A 26,420-nucleotide genomic window follows, 5' to 3' on the forward strand; every position below is an offset into this window, starting at 1 on the left:
GCATATAATAATAGTGGCAGAAACTTGTGAATGAACCACTGAACACTCTCAAAGGAGCCCAAGCTCCAATCTAATACATTCATTTCTTTCAAATCAGTTTGATTTCCTAATTTGTAATTTGCAAGTAATCACAAAATAATCTACCAACCATAACCTTTGTCGGTCTGTCTGTCACACTGACTCCCCCTGCAACTCGACCAAGATGCCGGATTGAATGGAATAAGTAGTTCTATACTCCTGAACTGAAGTAGATCCTTTTTCCCCCATGAGAGGATCTTGTGTTTACGTTTCATAGGAAGTTAAGCACCAGGGGAGCAACCTAATTACCATGTTATCACATCTGTTTGTTGGTAGAAACTTTTGGTCTGGGTACCCATTCTGCAGGGCTGTTAAAAATCAGGAATTCGCATTTGCAGGGCTAAGAGAGGTTCTCATCTCAGGGATCTACCTTCCATCCTTTATAACTGCACCCAACTCTTAAGTTCTATTGCTATTTTAGAATATACTTAGGAGTTTGGGAATCTCTACTAACAAAAATAAAGAAAAATAACTTCTATAAGGTATATAAATATAATTTTTCTTTATGAATATCTGGTGTATTTGTTGTTACCAGCTTACCTTCTCACCCTTGTACCCAGGGATTCCCTGTTAAAAAAGAAAAGTAAAATATGTTAGAAAACATAGTTGGAGGAAGTAGCTGATGTTTTACATTTATAAAGTATAAAAAAACACATCTGTACAGGCTTGGAAAATAAGACCGTATAAAGGTAAGCTCTTTCACTTCTCTTTGCACTAGGGAATGTGCATAGAGTAGGGGAGAATAAAAGACCCTAGTTTTCCCTTTATTACATTCTATTCTTAGTTCCACACATTTTTCAAACCCCATCTCTTACTCTTTGGTCCAAAGCTAAAGAAGAAACTATATGCTGAAACCCCTTGTAGAAGTGACAATTTATAATAACCCTTTCAAAATTGCTATACTGACTTTTAAACTATGAACTATCACAACTGAGGATGTTTCCCAGAGACTGTTAGAAAAATTGGCTTTGAAAAGGAGCTGAGATAATGGCCTTTAAAATGTCCGTAAATATTTATATCTGTTAAGGTCCTCCTTTCAGATTTGGTCTAGAATATGGAACGTCAAGGAAATGAATGGTTCCTTTATCAGCCCTAATGAGACAGTGACCTTTAAGTTACTATATTTTATCTCATGCTAAATAAGGGACCGGTGCTTCTGCTGCTCTTATGTGTGGCTCGAGGGAATCCAGGACAGCCTTCTCCATTGTCTCGCTACCCATGAGCCCTTTAAGTGATACAACACGAATATTAAACAGACTGGGAAATTACCAACTTTAAGCAACATCAAGTCTTTTTCTAATGGAATCATGTATTTTTCTCATACAGCTATAGTTGCCAAGTATGAGAATAGAATTGTGAGACATATTTTAAGTGAACTAGAGAAATCAATGAAATAAACAAGCTATTATTATAGTTGAGTCACAGTACAACATTTTGTGCTGTATGACTTTTTTTTTGGAAAGGTAAAAAGAGAAACTTTAGGAAGGAAATGACACTTTTCTCCAAATGTGCAGTCAGTGAGGAATGGAAGATGAAAGTAGAATGAGTCAAAAGAAAAATTGTTACACTGCAATTTAATCCATGCTAGAAAGACTTATTCTCATAAGTGGTTTAAGGCTTAGTATTGTGCTTGCAATTAAAGGCCACATGAAGATAGTTGTGGTTCTTTATAAAAACAATTCTGTTTGCAGCACTAGAAAAGGCTGGCCTTCCAATCTCAGAAATCTTGGGGTGTCATCCCTCCCTAATAACACACCACCATATTTAAAATTCCATCACTGTTGGAGTTCACATCATGGCTCAGTGGTTAACAAATCCGACTAGGAGCCATGGGGTTGGGGGTTCGATCCCTGGCCTTGCTCAGTGGGTTAAAGGATCCGGCATTGCTGTGAGCTGTGCAGACGCGGCTCAGATCCCAGTTGCTGTGGCTCTGGCGTAGGCCTGTGGCTACAGCTCTGATTAGACCCCTAGCCTGGGAACCTCCATATGCCATGGAAGCGGCCCAAGAAATGGCAAATAACAGACAAATAAATAAATAAATAAATAAATAAATAAATAAAATTCCGTCATTGTTTTATGTTAAAAGACTTAAGATTGTACTTAGGAAGGAGCCAGTACAGTTTACAAAAATAGAGAAATGTTGCTTTTTATAGCATACTCTCTTTTTTCCCATTTATTTATTTATTTATTCATTTATTTATTTATTTATTGAAATCTCTGATCAATTTATTGTTTAGTCACTCTCAGCTTTCCTTCTTCCTTTCAGGGCACCTTAATTACTAGTTTTTTAATATTCAAATTTAAGATATTCAACACTGCGCTCATTGGTCTCTGCAAAATTTGCTTCTGACCTCCCTGTTTCTATGCATGGTACCACCCTATTTCAGAACCTACAGAATCAAAAGTTAATAATCATCTTTTCTCTCTACTTGCCCCTTCCATTCTTTCAATCCAACCAGTGAGAGTTCTCCAACAGCTTCCAGGGCACTCAGCTTTAAGTCCACTCTCCCTACCCTGGCCAGCAAGGTCCTCTGTGATGTAGCCTCTGCCTACCTTACAGCCTTGCCTCCCACCCACTCTGCCTCAAGCTCTGGCTCTCTTCCCATTTCCTGGACCCGCCAAGTTTGTTCACACCTTTTGTTCCTACTGCCCTTTCTGCCTAGAACCCCCTCATGACCTTATTTTATGTTTTCATAACACTTTTCACTGACTGGAGTCCTTGTTCACTGGTTCTACTTATTACCTCCTCTACACGAACACTTTATGAAACAGAAATGATCCACCTTACTCATACCTGTATTCCCAACACCTAAAAGATGGACCCAGCGCAAGTGCTCAGTAAATCTTGTTCAGTGCCCCAGGGACACATCCTCTCGTTTCTAACCTTTCCTGGTTCTCACAGTGTTCTCTTGCTTTCTACTTTGTCATCACTGTAGCCTAGTTCCGTTCGATACAATGTGAGCCACATGTGCCATTCTGAATTCCTCAATAGCCACTTCAAAAGTGTAACAATTAACAGGTGAAATTAATTTTTCATCACGTATTTTATTTATCCCAATAGGCCCAAAGTGCTGTTTTTAACACTTAGTATTTTTAAATTGGCGGTGAGATACTTAGCTCATCTTCATTTTGATACTGTCATCACAATTCAGGGTGTCATTTATTCCAATAGCTCACCTCCACTACAGCTGTCCTTGTTTCAACTGCTCGGCCAGCACACGTTGCTGGTGGCTTTCCCACTGACCAAAGCAGCCATGACTAGTGTCTCCATTACTTCTCATAGAGATTGTCGCAACAAACCTTCTACAAAGTGCTCCTTCCTTCTGCTTGTTCCCACTTCAGTTTCTCTTATAGAGTCAGGTCTGATTCATCTTCTAAATACACAGCTCTTAGGTCATGCACTTCATCCAAAATCTCAGGATCGGGGGTGCCCATCACCCAGCAAAGCCCAGCCTGCTAGCCAACATGAAGCACCCACTCCTACCTTCGAGCCCTATCTGACAATACCTCTCTCTAGGCACCCCCCTCACCTTTCCCCTATACACTGCCCTTCCTCTGTTTGCTACTCAACACTCTCCAGCTCCATGCCTGCCCCTTCCACCTTCCAGTTCTGTGTTTCCCTGGCCCAATGCTAGGGGTCACCTCATAGAATCTGCCCTAATGGGTCTAATTGCCTCTGAATGCCTGTAGTACTTTGTGCAGGCAATGTTTACAACATTTTGACATTCTGCTTCATATCATAGCTATTTTAAAGATCTTACCTCTCCTCCAAGATAATGAAGTTTTCAAAAATTAAGTCCTTTATCTTAATTTTATTTTCACCTGACAGTGTGCTTTATGTATAGAAGACACTTAAGAACTGTTTCCTGAATGAACAGCACACATTTCTGAAGGAATTTCCATTGAAATTATCAAATTTCCTATCAGGCTTTTTCATGAGTTAATTAAAAATGCCAAGAGAATCTTCTTTAAAACCTCTGAGTCTGAGCCCTGGGCTTTCATCCAAAAAAACTAGCTAAGAGGAGAAATGTAACACAGCCTTGTTTTAAGTCATTGCACACTTCTCTGCTATTTGCTACAGGGCTGCAATTCCCCAGGAAAAGGCAAAAGAAGAAATGTACTATAATTATTTCTCAGACAATCTCTGACATCTTCTAATTTTAGGGGTAATAAATTAACTAGAATGATCTCTTCTTTTGTCTGTAGAAATGGGTTTACAAAAGCATAGCTGAGATTATGTAATTCTTATGTTCCCAGAATTTTAACTTAACTCTTAAAAAAAAAAATCACAAGAAGCAAAGTAAAATATTTTTTCTTACTTGAACCTTTCACAAATTTCAAATTGAGTATCTAGGGATGTCATGTGCTGGACCACCCCTATCCTATCATCACTCCTTTTGAACAGAGTATTTTTCCCTCACATTTCCACTTCTAAAGTCGTATCTATTTGATTGCCTGTCTGAGTCATCAAGAGCACACGTGGACATAAAGCATTTTTGCACTTGAAAAATATAGGAGTCAGAATGATCCGTTAGAGAATGTTAGCATCCTGGGATTACTTCTTAGGAAGGCATTCCAGTTGTGTACATACCCCTGGGCCTCTTTCTCCAGGTTCCCCTTTTTGAGCATCACCCTATGACAACAAAAAAACAGTCAAAATTCCATGGGCCTGCAGAGTGACTGATTGTCCAACAAAATGCACTATTCAGAATTCCCGATGAATAGGTTAACCCAAAGGGGAAAATATTTTTGGCCTGGGCCATCCACCAAGCAGTCCAAGGAAGGAAATAGCAGCTGAGATAGCCTTTAACCTTTGGACTAAATCCAGATGTATAGGGTGCAGAATCCAGGTACGTTTTCACAACTTATGCCACATCTTGCATTCTGGTTTAACAACACAGCCGTTGTTCTCAAATATAGGCTGTTGTACCCACTTGGAGCCAGCCACTCTGGCTTTTCTCCAAGGGTCTTTGGAATGTTTTCCAAAATGTCCTTAAGAGTGATTGCTTGATTTCAGCAAGACTTGGGAAAATATATTATGTGGCACAAAATTACAAGCCAAATAAATGAAATGGGCACAAAGACTTACAACAGGTATTTAACGAAACAAAAAGAAGACATGATGGGCATCAATTCAGACCCAAACAAAGAGGGTGAATGAAGGGGTGTGTGTTGTAAAGCCACCCAAGGAGGCTTTACATTTCCTTTCTTTGACAAAAGCAATTGGCAAAATTATTTTCATGCATCTAACTTACTATATTATACATTACCTCTCTAAATATATTCTCAGAAATGGAGTTACTGGAATTAAAATTTTGAGTATTTGAATGATCCTATGTATTGCCTAACTGCCTCCCCAAATGTTTGTGTCAAGTTATCTTTGCAATGAAAAAGAAGCCAATTTCACCACCATAGTGCTATCACTAATTATTATGGTTTTACTATTCCTGTGTTAATTGCTGTAAGAAATGGTTTTTAATGTAAAATACAGAAAAAAATTGTGTGAACTAGAAAATTGTGTCCCTCTCCCCAAAAAAAGTCACCCACAGCCTTAGAATCCAATGTTTCTAAAATGCAAATAATTAGTAGTAAAGGATAGCTCAATGTCTGGATTTAAATTTCAGTCATTATCCAGTGAAATTAAACATTTTTTTCTATTTCTTTACTCACCGGGTTTATTTCCTCACTTGAAAATTTTTTCTGTCCTTTGACCATTTAATGATAATTGATATACTCTCATCAGTTTTATAGTCTTTATGTACTATAGCAATTAACCCAATGTCCATTGTACTTGATATAAACATTTCCCCATATATTTTCCTCTTTAATTATTATTTTTCATTATATACAATTTTTCTTAAATTTTCACATAGTTATATATGCTAGTCTGGCTCCTATGACACCTTCAGTTGCTCTTGAACTTGGAATACCATCATCCCAACAATGAAGTGATTTTTTTAAAATTAATCTAGATTTTTTTTTTTTTTGATGGGTATACAAAAAAAAAAAAAAAAAATTGAGAAAATGCCTGAAGAAGGTCGGGAAGTAAAAGACAACCCAATGTTTTCTTCTATTGTTATTATAAGTTAGATAGTCATAAAGTAGGCACTTAAAATTCACAAGTGCCAATGGCAATCTGTCATAGAATATGTGTTAGTGATTCATGCAACACTGTAGTAATTAATGTAGGTTGTCATTATTTAAGAACAAGTTTCTTTTATTCAACTCCCTAGGTTTCTTCAACTTATTGACTAAAATGGTCATATATCTCTCAAAATTTGTAAACACAGGTTTACACAAACCAAGTAGATAATGTGGGAACAGCCTGTTTTCTTCACAGGAATCATCAGTTTGGCCCTGACACATACTGCAATGCTTTATTTTCTTAACTTTCATTCTTTAAAAGGAACTAGAAGTAGACACATTGCTTTAAAGGAAAGCTGTTTATTCATTTACCGGGTTTCCTTTTGGTCCTCGCTCACCTTTGATACCTGGGTTTCCATGTGTACCCTGAAGGGAAGGGAAAAAGATTATATGGAGCAGGCATTCTTTTAGTTTCCTACGTCTTACATTAATTTCTGATCATTCTGTAAAATGAGGGAAGATTGTAATTAAAAAAAAATCTTCCTACCAACTCTATTCTTTTCTATTACACACTGATCTTAACTAGGCAGAGTCTCTAGATTTGTTCAAAAAAGATAATCTCTCTCTCTCCCTGATGTCCAAGAGTGAATCTCAAAAGACGGGAGAAGGGAGCTCTTCAATCCTGTTCCAGAATGGCATGTTATTTTCCAATTATCAAACCACCAAAAATCTCACTTTTCTGTGAATTGATTTTGGAAACATTCAATCAGTGTTAAATAACATAGTTCTGTGGCTATCCCTATTAAAACAGTAAAACAGCAATCTGTTCCAACAGTACTGAGTGACTGAAATTGTCAGATTAGCTCAGCAATTGTAAATTTCCTTTCCGCTTATTCTAAAATATAATTGAGGAGTTCCCATTGTGGCTCAGTGGTTATCGAACCCGACTAGCATCCATGAGGATGCTGGTTTGATCCCTGCCCTCGCTCAGTGGGTTAAGGATCCAGCGTTAAGGTGAGCTGTGGTGTAAGTCACAGATGCGACTTGGATCCTGCGTTGCTACAGCTCTCATTGGACCCCTAGCCTGGGAAACTCTATATGCTGTGGGAAGCGGCACTAGAAAAAGGCAAAAAGACAAAAAAAAAAGATAAAAAGAAAAAGAAAAGAGAAGAAAAAATATATAGTTGAATATCCCAAGCAAAAGGCAATCACTTTGCATAATAAGTATAAACTAAGACTTTATAGGAAGGTCAAGTTAAACCTCTGTGGAGTTCCTCTGTGCCTCAGTGGATTAAGGACCCTGTGTTGTCACTGCAGCAGCTCCAGTTGCTGCTCTGCTGTGGGTTCCATCCCTGGCCAGGGAGCGTCCACATGCTGTGGTCGTGGCAAAAAAAAAAGAAAAAAAAAAAAAAAAAAAAAGTTTAAACCTTTGCTTTGGCCAAAATCAACTTCTACGGACTGACACATTATCAAGTGGTACAAAACACTCCCACTTTCTAATGCCTTGATTGGTAGAATGGTTTGAAAAAATATAGGCTTTAGACCCAAGACTCAAGGGAAAATGTGTCATAGTCTAAGAGTTCACTGTATGCATTTCCCTCCTCACCCCCAAATACAAGGGTCAGTTCAAAAACTTTATCCATGCACTTTTTGTGTGTGTGTGAAATATCTCCACAGGGCTTTTGACCTTTAAGTTTGAAGTCAGAGAATAAATGCATAACTGAAGGAGCAGCGTGGAGGCATCCGAAGGTGTGTGGTAGAGAAAATGTTCAGCATCTCCAGTCACTATGATGGCATTTCCAGTGCTTTTCCAGCACAGACATGGCCCCTATCAGATATCCAGTCAGAAGACAAAGGAAGCACTCCTTTGGAATTATCTTTTCAAGTATTGGGTCGTCATAATAAATCCTGCCATTTACCATTTGTTGCCAAGTGGTGCCTTCCATTTCACACAATTCACTCTAATCCCCAAAGCCTCTTGACCAGCTTTCTCACAAACGAGGTGTTTGGGTGTTGCCTTACATATGTGTGAAGACACGGGTAACTTCTAGAGAGGTCTGTGTCACTTGTTTCGAGGTGGAGTAGGATAAGGCTCTGCCTAGAGCACTGAGGACTTGTGTGAGCTCTTTTTACATATTTTTGGTTCAGTATTTGAGACATTCTGGCCCTAACTGTCACATCAGAAGGGATGCTGAGGAGTTCCCATCGTGGCACAGTGGTTAATGAATCAGACTAGGAACCATGAGGTTGTGGGTTCGGTCCCTGGCCTTGCTCAGTGGGTTAAGGATCTGGCGTTGCTGTGAGCTGTGGTATAGGTTGCAGACGCAGCTTGGATCCCGCGTTGCTGTGGCCCTGGCGTAGGCTGGCGGCTACTGCTCCCATTCAACCCCCTAGCCTGGGAACACCTATATGCCGCAGGAGCGGCCCTAGAAAAGGCAAAAAGGCAAAAAGGCAAAAAGGCAAAAAAAAAAAAAAAAAAAAAAAAAAAAGAAAAAGAAGGGATGCTGAAATGTCCTTTGTGGAAACAACTTCATCATTTCAAACCAAATCTGCCCTCCATTCAGGTCAGTAAAATCCCAGGCTTATTCAAGGACGGAATGTATCCCTTTAGGAATAAAAGAAAGAAACAGCATTTCCGTTTCTGCTGCTCTTTGCACACAACTGCCTTTCAACAGCACAGAACAGCCCCGGTGTTTTCAGAGTGGAGCTGTCATCGCGAGGACTCCCTGACTTGACCCTAAATTCAAAGAAGAAATATACTCACAGGAGGCCCTGGATCGCCTGGATCCCCCTTCTCACATTCACAAATCTTGCGTTCACACTAAATCAATAATGAAATATGATATTAACACACAGTGAAATAGAGCATTTTAAATCCCATTCAGTACATAGCTAAATGGAACACTCCCTTGAAGAAACTTTTCCCTTGTCAATTTATGGAGTGTTTGCTCTCCCTATTAAATTATTCTAGAAAAACAGCTCTAGGATGAGCCAGCTAATAAAGTATTATTAAATGTTGACCATGGTTAAATAAAATAGACATCCCACTTATATATATATTGCCAGTTAAAAGGGGGAAAGAAACATTTTCAGTGGACTTTTGGAATTTCTACTGTTTATCTTCTATACAACACATCCAAGCTCAATAATATACGAAATAATTCCTTTACGCAACAAAGGAAAACATTTGACTTATACCATACTTTCATCAATTCTAAGATACATATTTTTCCTTATTTTCACATCTTTGAAATCAGAATGTGCCTTACATGAATCAGGCTCAACCATGACAAAGCTGGTATTTTCTGCATAGGCACTTCAACATTTCCTGAATGAGATGGAAGAAAACTCCTAAGACACTACTGGAGCACTTGCAAGAACTACTGCATCACTAACATTTTTGGTGGCACAGAGGCCAGTGTTAGGGAGAAAAACAAAGGCATCAATGACTCTGAGGCAAAAAATGATTCAGAAGATTTCCACTTTGAATGTTAATAAGATTTAGAAATAATCAATTTAGTTTGCTTGTATTTTCCCTTATATGTGTGCGCAAAAGTGAATAGGATTTAAAAATCTGTATCTAAGTAAATCTAAAAGGACATTTACCATAATTATAAAATGGAAAATTATAATTGATAAGGAGGCACGGTATCATAGTTTAATTGGCAGAGGGGTTTTTTTGGTTGTTGTTTTAATGGCACATGAAATAATGGTGTATCTGACCATGTTTGATTCAGTGAGACATGGAGCTCTACAAGCTTCAGTTGGCTATCCTAGCACCATCTTACTTGTAAATCTCCTTATGTTAAAGAGGCAGTTTATCAAACAAAGTTCAGATGTTCCAAACTCTTTGCCCAGAAATGCACATCTGGTACAGGACTCCTCAGCAAGCTGACAGTCATCTATTGTGTTGAGTACCATCCATCCCATACTGGCCAGCTTCCTTTACTACTTGATTTGGTTACCACCATCAGGAAGGACAATGAGCTTAGTTACACAGTGGGCAGCAGAGGCTGACTCTGAGCTCAGTCCCTCAGCCAGGAATATTGCCTACTTCTCCCTGGCCAACACCAAGCACACTTCCCAGAGTAGAGGACCCCCATGAATAGCTGGTGTTGAGACATGCTTAGAATAAAGGAAGTCATGTCAAAGTTCTATGTTCATTGGTTATCACTAATTTCTAAAATCACTCTCTAAAATCATTTAAATATTTCCTCTTTTTCTATACTTTCCAACCGGCAGTGGATATGACAGCATAAAAGAAATCAAATGGCTGCCTTAAAATAGAGTGGCTCATTTTAAAAAAGAATTAAGCCTTTTTATTTAATCATGCCTTATCTTCCAATGTGAATTATAATGCTGATTTGATTATGTGAGCTTTTAGAGTAATTCTTAGTAATCAAAGCATGTGGTGCTTACCTTCTTTTCAAATAAGGTATCCTAGGAGGAGAAAAAAAAAATGAAGCATTAACTCAAATCATGGTTCTGCTTCCAGCTTCTTATTCGTCTTAATTATTCCCTATGGGATATGCAATTTCCAAGAAGAATAGTAATTCAGCCTTTTAAAATTTGTAAAAGCAATAAAGCCCCAGCCATCCACCCAAGAAAAGCTCTGAGCCATATACTAATAGAAGACATGAAGGGAACTAATGTTCACTAAAAATGAAGGTCTTTTTCTAGGAACTTTATCCTATTGCACCCTGTGTTTTATCTTTTGTTTCTTTTATCAGCTGTATAATCTCCATAGCTTGGCTATAAGCTTAATCAGTAATAATAAGAAATTTCTCACTTCTGTTTACATAGACTTAGGCAAATGTGTAATGGCATATTTTCTCTTTATTTTTCTACCTCTATACTGAAGATAGTATTTCTTTTTCAGCATTAAAACATTAATTTTAGGGTGATAACTTCATGAAATATGAATGGGCCTTAGAAGTCAGCGAGGTCCAGCCTCTCATTCTGTCATAAGGAAAATGAGAAGCAGCACTGTGACTTGCCTAAGGTCACACACCTGAGCTGAGCTACCTGACCAAGGTCAGTGCTATTTCCTACTTAACCACGTGGAATTGAATTAACTAGACTATTTTTCAAAACTAAATTCGTAATTTTAGAGAAATTCATGATGTGGTTTTAGCCCAACATCTAGGCTCAATTACCCTACAAGATTTCAGTGGGGTATTACCTGAAAAGTGCACAAAAGTTTTTCTGAGGTCAGATGGAATTATGGCTTTCTTAAGGTAGAAGTTATGTGTCAAATTAATGCTTTGTGACTGAATCTGAGGGGTCATTTACACATGATAAAAAGAAAATGGAGGAATTCTCGTCATGGCACAGCGGAAACGAACCCGACTAGAAACCATGAGGTTGCTGGTTCAATCCCTGGCCTCGCTCAGTGGGTTAAGGATGCGGCGTTGCCATGAGCTGTGGTGTAGGTTGCAGACACGGCTTGGATCTAGCATAGCTGTGGCTGTGGCATAGGCCCATAGCAACAGTTTTGATTAAACCCCTAGCCTGGGAACCTCCATATGCCACAGATGCAGCCCTGAAAGACAAAAGACAAAAAAAGAAAAGAAAATGGAAGTAAAAGCACTAAGATATTTATTGCAAGATGTTAAAAATAAAGGATATAAGGAATTCCCTGGTGGAGTGGGGGGTTAAGGGTCTGGCACTGCGGTGGCTTGGGTCACTGCTGTGGTGCAGGTTTGATCCCTGGCCCACGAACTTTTGCATGCCATGGGCACAGCCAAAAAAAATAAAGGATGTGATGAGGAAGCTAAAGATAAGTCAGAGTTGTACCTTTATGGGCGACGCTATATCCTTTTAATTTTGTTTTCACTTTACCTTTATTTCCATAGAAATTAATCATTTAGAGCAAAGATGTAGCAAAATGCTTTAAGTGGCTCTAATAATTTAATTGGAGGAAAAATTAGGCTGCGAATTGAGTGTTATCCAGAGTCTTCATCTTGTTTCCATCATTATCTACTCACATGGCTTTAAGCAAGTCATATAATCCTTCTAGGTCATTTTCTACAGCTATAAAATGAGAAAGTTTGACCACATGGTCTCGGGAGCTGTGAAACTCTGGTCAAAGACTCTATGTACCAAATTCAGAGTCTCCCCTATGGCTCTCTTTCTCTCCTCTCTAGGCTCAATGATCTTAAATTACCAGCCAGTATAAAATCAGGCTGAAAGCAGATGAGATAGCTGTACCTTTAAGAAACAGGTCAGGTGTAAAATGGGAATACAGATACACTGACAGTTTTAGTATAAAATGGCATTACCCTCTCCAGAATATTCTGCTGTGCCCAGAAAGTAAAAATGTACATGCTTTCTCTCTAGGCTGCCCAAGAACCTGTTAACTTGACATCCCTTTCAGACACCCTCTAGAGAAATTCATGTACCTGTATATTTCAGCATTCATTGTTTTTAATAATGAAAAATTTGAAATAATTAAAATATCCATCAATAGTGGAATGGATGAATAAACAAAGCACTACTTGGCGGTTAAAACCAGTGTATTAGCATTACATATTTTAACATAGATAAATTTCCAAAAACGAGTGAAAAAGCAAGTTGCAGATGAATATGTAAGTGTGATTTGAATTGTAAAAATATTTAAAACAGTTGATAGAAACCTGGTTTCCTCTGAGAAATCAAGAGAGTGAAAAGGAATTTAAAAGGAGTTCAAGAGGAGTTCTTGTTGTGGTTCAGTGTGTTAACAACCCAACTAGTATCCACGAGGATGCAGGTTCAGTTGAACCCTGCCCTCACTCACTGGGTTAAGGATCCAGTGTTGCTACAAGCTGCAGCACAGGTTGTGGATGTGGCTTGGATCTGGCACTGCTGTGGCGTGGTGCACATAGGCCCAAGGCTACGACCCCTAGCCTGGGAACTTCCTTATGCTGCGGGGGTGCAGCCCTAAAAAGACTAAAATAAAACAAAAGAAGTTCAAGACATATGATACAACTAATAATTCAAGTCAAGTTGTAATATTTGAAAATAACTACTGAAATTAAAAAAAAATCAAAGTTGTGTCACTTTACAACCTTTTTATAATAAGCAATATCCTTATCAGTTTTCAGCTCATGAATTTAGCTGCTGCTGTGGCTGATGTGTAATTTTACACTCTTTTAGATTTTCCTTTGAAAAGTCAATTTTTGCTTTGCCATATTACCTTTTAAAAATTTGTTTCACAAGGCTTAAAAACCATTAACAACACAACAAAATAATTATTTTTAGAACTCATTTGTTTTGTGCTTGCTGGAATTTATACTTCTGTGGAAACAAAAATGCACCCAAAACTGCACAATAGATAGGACTGTCTCAAACAAAGAACAAAGCTCTATCCCAAAGGGCACTTATAGTCTATAACCCCAGTGACAGAAAACAGTGCACAAGTAACGTGGGAAGAAAATCCTAGATTTAGGGGGCAGAAGGGGAAGGAACAGGATGGTTTGTTGGAATAGGTGGGTTTTCTGGATAATTTTGAAGAAAGGAAGGCAAAGGACCAAGTCATTGATGGAATGCTGTTCTACATGTCAAAGTTTGTAGGGAGAAAAGTCATAAAGACTAATGTGAACAATAAGACAAAGGGAGGAGTGAGGAAGGACATTTAAAAAGATTGGACAGATGGATGGACCTGTGTGGCCAAAGCTGGGGGCTTGGGAAGTAGTGAGGGTTTTCACTTAAGCAGAGAGGCAGGCTGTGTGGAGAACAGCTGGAAGAACATGGTCAAAGCCAGAGGGAAGGGCATGTTCAGTTAAAGGCTAGGTGGACTCTGCAGTTTAAAAGAACCTCACCAGAGCGAAAGAAGGCACATTTTATAAATGGAGTTAGAGTTTGATGTTGGCATGTATGTGTAAAAGGAAGGCTAGAATGGAATTGCCAATTTTGTGAGTGATCAGGAGGTCAATGCTATGAGAAGGGAGCAGAGGAAATGAGAGGCAGTTGCCAAAGTTATTAAAATGATAGCAAATGGGATGAGAATAAAGAACTTAGTAGGCAATGATTACAATCTCTATGACAAAAAAAAAATTTACAGCTTAATATAGTAGCAGAATAGCCTCTATAAAATCTTACATAGAGAACAGAAATAAGACTCTAAACAGAGGAAGCTTTGAAAAACTAGGAAGGAGACAGTAATTAATAAATTAAGGAAATATAGAACTCTAAAGATGATAGAGAAATCAAGTTGATCCCTTCTTGGTATGTTAGGGAGAGGATACACTAAATTGATGTTTTTGTTAATAATCTCCAGAGGAAGAGAGACCAATTTGTTACAACACTTATTTCCATTAAGGCTTTTAAAAATTTTACCATTGAAGGTAATAAAGAGTTTTTTTAATCTCCATGTACTCTCTCTTGCTCTTTTAAAGGACTAAGTAATATATCAGGATAGTGGCTTGAATTTAGGTTTCAATACTGTTAATGTAAATCATAATAAAATAACAATACAAATATTTTCTTCATTTTGAAATCATCAGGTCTCTCGGGTAATTCAGAACTAAAGTGTTTTCATGGGTTTCTGCTAGAAGTGTCAAGGAGTATGCAGTGGTTCCTTGATTTGTCTGGGGCCCTGCAAAATCTATTCACTGTGGACCCTCCTGTCCATAAATTCAAGTGAAGTTTACTCTGCAATAAAATGGATAAACTGCTGATACACAAAAACAACCCAGATGAATTTCAAAACCCTTATGCTCGGAATAAGCCAGACACAAAAAGAATACATGGTCTGATCTTGTTTAAGTAAAGTTCTAGAAAGTGTACTCTAATCTAGAATGGTAAGTCAGATCAGTAGCATCTCAGGGGCAAGGGAAGCACAAATTTCAAAGAGACAAAAGGAAACTTTAGGGATGATGGAAATGTTCTGTATCCCACTTGTGTTGGTAGTTTCATGGGTGAATATATCTATCAAAACTCAAGGAATTGTGCACTTAAAATAGATGTAGTTTTGTACTTAAATTATAACTAGGTTATTTCTAAAAGTCAACTGCATAATTATTTCAAAGTAGAAAGTTATAAAATTAAACTACAGATGTAATAGAAACTGATTAGATGTGGACGTTTTCCAATGGCCTAATCAAGAGTCAAGTTCTGCTTCCTAGATCATGGCAATTTGAAACATTGAACCTTGACATATCTTTCTTTGAAAAGCCTAATAAGCCCTTTGGACTCTGGAGTTTGTTTGGAAAGCAGCACCTCCTTCTAAGAAGTGGCTTGTTCACAGATCTTCCATCTGAACAAACAAGCTGAAATCACAGGATGCTACGGAAGAGCAGGGTCATTAAGATGCATGGTCATTTTTTAGCTTCCCCAGAGACAGCACAACAGTCTCGCCCTGGGTCTACTGCCAAGAGCCTTTGTTCTCATTTGGGCAGGAGCTCTTGGCAAGGGTGTGTCTGGAGGGAGTATGAACGTCCTGAGCTGACACATCTGGCCAAACAAGGAGCTGCCTGTCCTGTGTCGGCTACAGGCAGCAACAGGTGACTCATTATCACAACCCCACGGTTCTCTCCCACACAGGCTGGAAACTTCTGTTCAAGTTCAATGGTGAGGACTCCTTCAATCATGGCACCGGCAGGGCTAGGCAGTGAGCCAGGTAACCCTGCATATTTCCCTTTCCTGCAGAAGGGATGCTCATGTAAGCATTCATCCCAAGCCCCTGGGGGGCTGAGCCCATCATCCTCGATGTAGGCAGAACTCTCCCCACCTACTGCTAGTGCCCAAGCAAAAAAGGCCAAAAACAATAGTAACTTTGGGAAGGGATGTTCCTTAACTGTTTCAAAGCAGTTTTGATTGAGAAAACCTTTTATAAAAATAATTGCTATTTTCCCTCTCAATGTAACTTTACAGGGTAAAGCATAGGCATTCTGGGGTGTTTGCCTGGCCTTCAATTTTCAACAATGCAATGAAGATAATAATAGTATATACATCGTAAGATTGTTGTAAACATTGAGTAAAATAAAATATGTAAAATACTCAGCAGGTTAAGAATCTGACTACTATCCATGAGGATGCAGGTTCAATCCCTGGCTTCACTCAGTGGGTTAAAGGATCTGGCATTGCTGTGAGCTGTGGTGTAGGTCACAGACACAGTTCAGATCCCTCCTTGCTGTGGCTGTGGTGTAGACCCGTGACTACAGCTTCAAATCGACCCCTAGCCTGGGAGCTTCCACATCAGTGGGTATGGCCCTAAAAAGCAGATATAAAGTATTCAGAGCAATACGCCTAATACACAGAAAGCACTCAAGCCATGATCACTATTATGTAGGCAAGAAAAACTCAGAGTCTCATGCTAAAAACAACTGAGAGGAGAAAAATCAATGTTGATAAAAAGATTAGAGGAAGGGACAAAAGGAGCAAAACAATCTCGAAAATAGGGCCTGAGGTTTTTTTTAAAGTGATGCAAAAGAGCCATACACAGTGCTTCAGGCCTAAAGGCACATTAGCCTTGCTCTCTTCTCAAGAAATTTTTTTAAAAAATCAATATTGTTAAGAAAAATCCATTTTTGCCACTTAACGAATCAACCACTTTATCTCCAGGAGTTTTTTCATTAAGAAACCTTGTGCAGAGGGATTTTGCTTTGATTGCTTTGCCTCATGTTTTCCCAAGCAGCAAGGAAAGGCTCTCACTGACAGCTAAGCAACCAGTAAAGAAAAGGAGTGACACAACTGATGAGATCAATCAAATGGGACTCATGGATCTGATGGGAGAAACTGTTGAGCAACGGTGGGTTACAAGTGATTTTAAATTGGGCAACATTTTTAAGACCTAAGAAACAAAGAGAAATTTTAAAAATTGGAAGTTAGTGCACTTTGCTTGAGCATAAAATGGCAACAGGTAAGACAAAGAGTCAAAAAATATTTCTGCACATGTGAAATGGGAAAAGCAGAACTTGGTACAAACATAGCAGGTCACAAGTTGCCCACAAATCAAAAATAAGTCAGCAGTGTTCAAGGAGCCCAGGATGTTTAAACAGGAGTCTGAGGCGGATGATGGGAAATTAATCCTTTCAAAATCCTCAGCATTGACTGACAATAAAGTTAGGAGTGCGATGTCAGAGAATGAGCCAGGCACTTCCCCGGTTTATGTAGTGTAAACTGTCAAGAAAGTGCAGAGATACTTTGGAAAGAGTCTTCTTTTCACTTTCAAGGTGGATTTTTTTTTCCTTTTTATCTTTTGGACCCTGTATCTATCCTTACAAAATTTATAAATGAGTATCAATCATGAGAAATATATATATATATATAAAACCAACCCATTACCTACCAGGCGATTCTGAATTTTATCTACCAGGGTTGAATCATTCAACAGTAGAATAGGTTCACCAGGTGAATTCCCAGATATCAAATGAAGCTTGGTTTCATTGACCACAGTAGAAAGTCCAATGGTGATAAATATTATTCCTGCATTTCGGGCATCTTCAGAAATACTCTGAACATCTGGATTCTTCGGATGGTCAATGCCATCAGTCATCAGCAAAGCCACTTTCACACTGTCTTTACGCCCTTCTCTCTTAAGGAGCCTCGTGGCATTGGCAATGGCATAGTAAGAGAAAGTACCTTGCCCAATGAAATTCATAGACTTCACCCTCTGTTTAAAAGTGTGTAGATCCTTCCACGAGGAGAAAGGTGGATCAATTTGGACAGAGCTGCTAAACTGAAGGGCTGCCAGTTTGATGTCATATTTCAAGGAGCCAACTGGGGTCAATTGGAAAAGCTTATCACTCAAGCTATCCACAAAATCTTTCTGTTTGTCAAAGAGAAAAATTTTAGAACTTTCAGAGCTGTCCACGATGAAAATAAGATCTATGAAGCAAGTGGAATCTGAAATAGAACAAATAGTTTAGGCAAAATACTTGTCCCTACTGGTGAGGCATAAGGAAAGCCCTGAGGTGATGTGGTTGTGAATTATTGTTTTTGAGGGGAGAAGGAAGTGAAATAGAGGGGCACCTTGGAGACAGGGCTTCTGTTGTAAAGTGCTAAATCTCTTATCAAACCTATATATTCTTTTCCTCTTATAAAATTGTGCAAATCAAAAGCAAACAAAATAGTACAGAGTATGAGTATCTTCCCAAAGTAAAACCTACTTAGAAAGGACAAGAAAATACATTATAGTTTAGAAATTCAACTGTAGGCAAAATCATCTAGAAGTAAATAATACTCTGCCTAATTCTTAGATTGTGTGTCATGTTGGTGAGGCCCCATCTTGTTATAGCGCTTTTTTTTCCTAAACTTTTTTGAAATCAAGGAAGAAAACATCTATATGCATCACACTGTAGCAATGGTAAGGGAGAACTTAAGTTTGAATCCTTACTCTGTAACTTAACTAGTTATTTGTCTCTGGCCTTGAGTGTGCCGCCTCACCTCTCTACGCCTGTTTCTTTATCTATGAGAGTAGCAATCTCTGTCATACCTATTTTACAAGGCTACTGTAAGGTTCAAATGAGATAACCAATGCACAAGTGCTCTAAAAACTCTGACGTTTTTGTCATTATGCTTTATAAGGATGTAAGGTGTATTAATGTAATACATCAAAATAGACCGTCACATATATACATAAATATATGGTTTGCTATTTACATCAAATGCTGTTTGGAAAAATTCACATAAGTGTTTTAGCAATCTTACTCCTGGACATATATCTGGACAACAGTACAATTCACAAAGATACATTCACCCTATGTTCATTTCAGCACTATTCGCAATAGCCAAGACATGGAAACAACCTAAATGTCCATTGACAGATAAATGGATTAAGATGTGTCACACATGCATGGTGAAATACTACTCAGCCATAAAAAAGAATGAAATAATGCCACTAGCAACAGCATGAGTATGACTAGAGATTCTCATACTTAAGTGAAGTAAGTCAGAAAGAGAAAGACAAATATATGTTATTGCTTATTTGTGGAATCTAAAATATGGCACAGATGAACCTATCTACAAAACAGAAACAGACTCATGGACATGAATAGCAGACTTGTGGTTGCCAGGCAGGCGGCAGTGGGGAGTGTGATGGATGAGAAGTTTAGGGTTGGTAGATGCAAACTATTACATTTAGAATGGATGGGCAATGAAGTCCTACTGTATAGCACAGGGAAGTCTCTAGGGATAGAACATGATAGAAGATAATATAAGAAAGGGATAATATATAACTGGGTCACTTTGCTGTACAGCAGAAATTGGTACAACACTGTAAATCAATTATAATAAAAATAAACTCTTTAAAAATAATAAAATAAAATAAAATGCTAGAACAAATAAAGACAAAACAAAACATTCTTTACCCTGGAGATGATTTCTTCTTGCAAGTAAATTGGACTTTGATCCTTTCTTTCTTTGTCCATATATCGTCTTGCTCATAAAAGCTGACAAAAGCAGAAGATAAAATACAAATTGTTTGTTCATCCACATTATGGTAGATGGTGAAAAATCATCTGCCGTGTAGCACCTTTAATAGAAAAATCAGTTATAAATACTTTAAGAAATATAGATTGCTATTTTTAATTTCAAGCCAGCAGAATTGAAAACTGGCATGTGTCAAGAGAAAAGGCCTTTCATTCACATTTATTTTTAAAAATCCGTATTGAGATTTTTATAGTTTCTAATCCAAATAAATCATGCCAAAACAACCAAGCATTATTCATGAATATTTCCATATATTCAAAGAATTACATCCAAGTAGTCTGAATTTCCCATTATATCATGGGGAACAGAGAGGAGAGCGATTTAAAAACATTTCAGTCCCCCTCTACGTGGTGATATGGTTCAATCACAGGGTCTGTTTGAGATTTCCGCTTTCTCCAAGTAGTATCAGATTGCTACAAAGTTGTTTCATTTGTTTTCATGTAACTAATTCTTGACCATGCCCATATTTTTATAGGGTTGTAGAGAACCACCAGTCTTAATATCACAACCACGATTTCAGTCTTCATATTACATGCACAATTTCAATGAGTTTAGAGGTCAAGCCAAAAATTAAATTTCTCTTCTGTTTCCATAGAACCCCATTTTCTTTTTCTTTCTTTTTTTCTTTTTCTTTTTTTTTTTTTTTTTGCTACTCCCATGGTACGTAGAAGTGCAAGGGCCAGGGATTGAACTGGCACCACAGCAGCAACCAGAGCCACAGCCAAGACAATGCTGGATCCTTAACCTGCTGAGCCACCAGGGAACTCCTAGAACCCCATTTTCTACTTTTACTTTGGAAATGTCATCTCCACCAGAGTTCCAAGCGATACAACAGTTGCGTATCCAGTGAGTCTAAAAAGTGTGAGCAAAAATGATAGATGTGCTAAGCAATGCTGTTCTTCCAATGTTAGATGAAAGAACTACTGGTCAGAAATAGGACTTGAAATTAGAAAGCAATCCCCTCTGAACAACCCATGAAACTGGGCTAGATTTTCAATTTAAAATCTGATCCTTTATTTAAGTCATCAGCAATTTTCGTCATTCAGTATGTCCAGCTATGTACCAAACGAATTTTTAAACCCACAGGCTTCCCTGGCAAGAGAAGACTCATGTGTGGCTAGCTCAGTACACTCAAGAATGGAAGCAATATAGCTTATTTTGAACGAATATTCTTCATGGTTTGGAAATAGTTGTCTGCCTAAAGTACATTGACTTCAGAAGTACTGGAAAAGGAATCACGCTTTCCTTCTTTGGCAGCTTGCCTTCAGGGAATGGTGACTGGGAAATTGTGAGCCTGATTTTTCCAGCCTCTGAATGGGGGGTGGAAATACATGCAAAGGCAGTGAGGAATGAGATGGATGACTGACTTCTTTCATACATGCCAGTTTGGAGACACCACAACAAGAAGCAAAGCTATTGGGTTGGGATGGATCAGTGAGTGGTTCCATGACATAAATTGCTCTTCCAACAGCATCAGCCAGCAGGAAATTTATTAAGCTGACTATATCAGTATGGCCAAGCATGTCTTTTGGCAAGTACATCAAGTGTTATTGACCAAATGTCAACTGCTCTTCAGACCAGGTATGCTAGAATATGGAGACAGCTGAGTATAGAATAAGAAGGAGGAGAAGAAGAAGGAGAAGGCGATGGAGGAGGAGAGGGGGAAGGGGATGGAAAGAGGTAGAAGGAGAAGAAAGAGGAGGATGGAAAGGGTGAGGGAGGAGGAAGAGGAGGAGGAGAAGGAGAGTGCTAAAGAAATAAATCATAAGGAGATATCCTTCTCCAAGTAACCCCTTGCAAACCAAGGAGAAGAAATAGGATGTACAAGTTTAACCCTGAAGATTAGCGTAGGATAAGGCTATGTGGCAAAACACAGTTGCTATCGCATTTTCATTGGGGGAAAGGCATAACATCATGTCCTTCATATTAGATATGCCTTCTTTCTTTTGTTGATCCTAAGCTATAAACAACCCCTCAGAAGTTCTGGAAATAAGAGACTGCAATTTTAATTTCATTGAGAACAGGAGATATTTTAAAAGTTACATGATCAAAACAACTCTTCAAAAACTAAAGGAGGAGATTCCCATGCAGGATCCTGAGATGAAAACCACTTTTTTCTCATTTGCAGGCCTCATTTAGGTCTTTGGAAATGCCGGCTTTAAATAAAGACATCTTTCCCAAAACTAAGCCCTTGCTCATCCAGTTAGTTGACATATAATTTTGAGTTTTTACCCGAAGACTTGTATATACAACTTCCTTGGTACAACTGATTCATTAGCAATAATCACAATACCTCTTATTTTATTACTATTTTTTCTGACATTTTTTTATCTAGTTCTCCGAAACTAAAGTCATGCTTCTTCTCTTTTTTGTTTTTTGATATTTGCGAGAGGACACCTTTACATCTTCCTCTAGTTTTTTAGTTCTACTGCCTTCCTGAAATCTCTTTCTACTTTACTAATTTGTCATTTTAAAAGCCTACCTCCTATACAGCAGAAATTGACAGAACATTGTAAATCAACTGTAATAAAAATTTTTTTAAAAGAAAAGCCCACATATTTCCAATTGCTTTTGCTATATTTTATTTTGCCTCAGTTTTTAATAGTGCTCTTTTTCTCATTTAGATGTCACATACAAGCAAAGTAGGTTTCAGGGGGGAAAATACCATTAGTTAAATAAAAGAAATATAACTCCGTATGCTTACTATAGCTTTTATTTTATAAATGCAGAAGCAATGATTATCACTAGCCAAATGCCACATTTTGGCTTTTTTGCCTAAAATGTACTTTGGGTAAATATCAGGATCAATAAATCCAAAAAATCAAATTATTTGTCAGCGGAGTTTCCCAATTTTATTAACAGTATTTGAATCTCATTTTTTTGCCATGAAGATAAAATGATTAAAGACTTTATTCGCATTGCTAAACTTACCACTTTATGAAGAATCATACAATTAATAGTGAATTATAAAAACTTGTTCCAACTTAAGAAAAAAATGCCCCCAAAGATATGAACATCACTGCAATGCTACATAGCAAACTGTGAATTAAAAATAAATTTTAAAATAACTTTAAATTTTAAATGTCTACATTTTGACAATCATTCATATTTTCCTGATAATGCAAAATAATAAGAGGATAAGATTTTTGATAAGCTTTCTTATCAAAATTATGCAAACCATTTAGCCTCCCACAGTTCCTTGTTGTCCTATCTGATTTCAAGTGATTAAAGCAAAACAGTTATGTCTTACCTTATAAAGTTTGCCAAACAGGAACTAAAGACTGGTTAAGCAAATGCCAACAGCAAAGACCATTGTTAGGGATGGAGTTGGCTATATGATATTGTTCTGTTCTGTAGGAAATAAAAATTGTCTGCTTTTGTATCTTTTGTAATCTTTTACTCATGTTTTTTAGACTAAGTTAAAGGAAGAGTGGTCAGGCATTTGGCCAGGGTGCAAGATCTGGGTGGGATCAGTAAGTAATTTAAAGGGACAGCGTCCTTTCATACATAATAAGTCTATGTTTTCCAGGCTGTTGTGAAAATGACTTGGGCAGATTTTCTATATTTTAGGCATTTATTGAGTCTGCCTTAGTTTCTCATGCTGTGTCTGTGACCCCTTTGTCTGGGGATCACTTTGTAAGATACTGGTTCTGAACAGCTCTGTGAAGGAGGAGAAATTATACCGGACTCAGAAGCAAACCTGGTTTTTCAAGAGAGGCAATGGGTTGATGATTATTCAAGCTGGGTGATGAGTATGTAAAAGTTTATGATTCTAATCTTTCTACATCTGTGATTTTTGAAATTTTTCATAAGAAAATGTATACAACGTATAGTGGAAAAGTGATCTGAATTTAGTCCTGCTTCTGTCTCAAACAGGTGGACCCCCAGTTTCCCACTTGTGAAATGAGGGAGTAAATTTAATTTATCAAGATTCTTTCAAACTGTAACATGAGGGGGAGGTTTACAGTGGTCAATATTCTGAGGTCTCTGTCTAGGAAAGGCAGTCATGGTAATGGTTCCATTCTTTTTTTTTTTTTTCCTACTTTCTACCTTGTGGTTACAGCCCATATTGAGTCCATGTTTATCAGTGCAAAACATACTGCCAAGAAGCCACTCAAGCCCTACACAACAAACAGCAGGCTTTTCTACAGACTGCCTCAAAGATAAAAATAGCAAGAGGATCAGAGAAAGCAGTATAAGTGTTCATGTTGGAATTATTTAGAGTCAGCTTTTTAGGAAGACATTTTTAACATTATGACTCTGTTTGGTTTAAGAATAATAGCTTCCATTTTATAAACTCTTTACCTGGGGCTAGGCATTCTGCTAAGTGCTTCACACACATTACGGGACTGAACTCTCCAAAAGCAAACCATCTACTTAGAGTAAGTGCTGCGAAATTCACATTTTGCAGATGAGGATGAGGAGGCAAAGATTAGTTCAGTAACTTACCCACTGTCATACGAATGCAAGAGAATGCCGGAATGGGAACTTCGCTCAGGTCCATTAGTTCCCCAAAGAGCACTTATAACAATTACATCATTAAATTAGGTATCCATGTGAAATGGTCCTAACCACATAGGAGTTTTGGGGGAACTGAGGAAGTTTTTCAGGGCTTTGGTAGTAGAAAAAAGAAACAGCGGAAATATTGCAGAAGTAACAATGGAATTTCCCAGAAGCCTCCCTTAAATAGCCTGCAAATGTTAGCCACAGCTTTCACTTTTGTGAGATGAAAATCATAGGACAAAGTAGTGGGAGTTTTTCAGAAGGTCAACTCTTTTTTCCTGGGGTAGATTAACAACTTCCAGAATAACAATACCTCTAGGAAGCTGGTGCCCTCGACCACAGTGACGGTATAAATTCCTGTTGTACAAAACTTACAACTATTAATATCTTTAAAATTTTCCTTCAATATTGATAGTTCCTCTTTCTGTGTTGTTTTCTATTCTTTATTAAGAGCAAATTATATTATGACAAAAAATCAGAATGCTATCTGGAAATTTTTTACAATTTTACTTTCTAAGAAATATCTGAAAGTGTATAGGTCTAGCCCTATCATCGGTTTGAATGCCCAATTTTTTTAAAAAAAATTATTCCCTTTAGCCATTGAGTAGAGAAGTCTCAACTTTTTCATGCAGAATCCACCAAAAAAAAAGAGAGAGAGAGAGAGAAAGAAAAAAGAAACATAGGGTCTATTTACTAAGCCTTGACCAAACTCTGCTTCTAATGGGGAAGATTTTTTTCTATTTTTCATTTAGTTGATGTTACTTTCAGGTATTCAAAAGTGTTGTATTGTGTCTTGATGAATTCTTCCATTCCCCCACTAGATGGTATTTAGACTTTTCTTGTTTGGGGGGCAAATAATAACATCAAATCTCAGAACTGGGAGTTCCCTTTGTGGCTCAGGGTTTAACAAACCTGACTAGGATCAATGAGGATGCAGATTCAATCCCTGGCCTCAATCAGTGGGTTCAGGATCTGGCATTGCTGTGAGCTATGGTGTAGGTCACAGGCACGGCTCAGATCCCCCGTTGCTGTGGCTGTGGCGTAGGTCGGCAGCTATAGCTCTGATTCAACCAGTAATATAGGTAGTTATCACTATTTACATGAATAAGTTGCAGAAAGAAACTCAACACCCGTTTGAGTATTCAGATCAGTTCATTTTGGATTTAATAAGAATATTCAACGAAGAAAGTATTTTATTTTTTTATCGTCATTTTTTTTCCTTTTATGGCTGCACCCATGGCATGTGGAAGTTCCCAGGCCAAGGACTGAATTGGAGCCACAGCTGTTACTTGAGCTATAGCAGCAGCAGCTCCAGATCCTTTATCCCACTGCACTGGCCGGGGATTGAACCCACACCTCTGCAGTGACTGGAGCCACTGCAATCAGATTCTTAACCCACTGCACCAGAGCAAGAACTCCAAAAATAGTTTTTTTTTTAAGTCAATCTAATTCTTGGGACCAAAGAGTTTTAAGAACTTTAAGTAACTTATTGTTCCACATTATGTCAATTCACCACAATGCTGGCTCACATAACATTGTCCACAATTAAGATAATAGAGGCATTGTTTTTGAGTTACATCTAAATAATATGGATCCTGGAGCTCCCACTGTGGCTCAGCGAGTTAAGAACCCAACATAGTGTCTATGAGGATTCGGGTTTGATTCATGGCCTCACTCAGTGGGTTAAAGATCTGGTGTTGCTGCAAGCTGTGGTGTAAGTCAAAGATGTGGTTCGGATCCAGTGTTGCCATGGCTGTGGTGTAGACCTGCAATTGCAGCTCTGATTCAACCCCTAGCCTGGGAACTTCCATATACCACAGGTGCAGCCTTAAAAAGACAAAAAATAAAAATAAAAATAAATATAAATAGGGAGTTCCCAACGTGGCACAGCAGAAACAAATCCGACTAGGAACCATGAGTTTGCGGGTTCAATCCCTGGCCTTGCTCAGTGGGTTAAGGATCTGGCATTGCCATGAGCTGTGGTGTAGGCAGCTGATTCGGCTTGGATCTGGCATGGCTGTGGCTGTGGCATAGACTGGCAGCTACAGCTCCGATTCAACCCCTGGCCTGGGAACCTCCATATGCCACGGGTGCAGCCCTAAAAAGACAAAAATAAATAAGTAAATAAATAAATAAATAAAGTAGATCCTCCTATACAAAATAGTTTATTTCTTCTTCTGACCCTTAAAATTCTGTACTAAAGGTAAGTTATTCATGGGAAAAATTTACAGTAAAAGAGAATTGAGGTGAATTCATATTTTACTATTTTGTATACGAAAAACCTTTATATAATGTATTTAATTAAATAATATATTTAATTCTATACAAACATAAGGTCCCTAATA

The 26,420-nt window shown here is 38.0% G+C and overlaps 1 protein-coding gene across 4 annotated transcripts in view; it reads right to left on the reverse strand.

Moving 5' to 3' along the window:
* The window catches only part of COL28A1 (collagen type XXVIII alpha 1 chain), a 171,050-nt gene that overhangs the window by 138,765 nt on the left and 5,865 nt on the right, over positions 1-26,420 (reverse strand). For 2 of the 4 annotated variants that reach the window (XM_021063397.1, XM_021063394.1), the window contains exons 1-8: positions 22,823-23,014; positions 19,452-19,615; positions 17,432-17,988; positions 10,582-10,602; positions 8,927-8,983; positions 6,535-6,588; positions 4,670-4,711; positions 619-645 (exon numbers count right to left, since the gene is read on the reverse strand). In XM_021063397.1, the coding sequence (XP_020919056.1) occupies positions 619-645; positions 4,670-4,711; positions 6,535-6,588; positions 8,927-8,983; positions 10,582-10,602; positions 17,432-17,988; positions 19,452-19,578 (885 nt within the window). In that variant the 5' untranslated portion in view covers positions 19,579-19,615; positions 22,823-23,014. Of the gene's footprint in view, positions 1-618; positions 646-4,669; positions 4,712-6,534; positions 6,589-8,926; positions 8,984-10,581; positions 10,603-17,431; positions 17,989-19,451; positions 19,616-22,822; positions 23,015-24,021; positions 24,208-26,420 lie in introns of those variants that run through there. The other 2 variants (XM_021063395.1, XM_021063396.1) reach the window with 2 other exon arrangements.

This window comes from Sus scrofa, chromosome 9 (assembly GCF_000003025.6).
Source record: "Sus scrofa isolate TJ Tabasco breed Duroc chromosome 9, Sscrofa11.1, whole genome shotgun sequence".
Classification (NCBI taxonomy): domain Eukaryota; kingdom Metazoa; phylum Chordata; class Mammalia; order Artiodactyla; family Suidae; genus Sus; species Sus scrofa.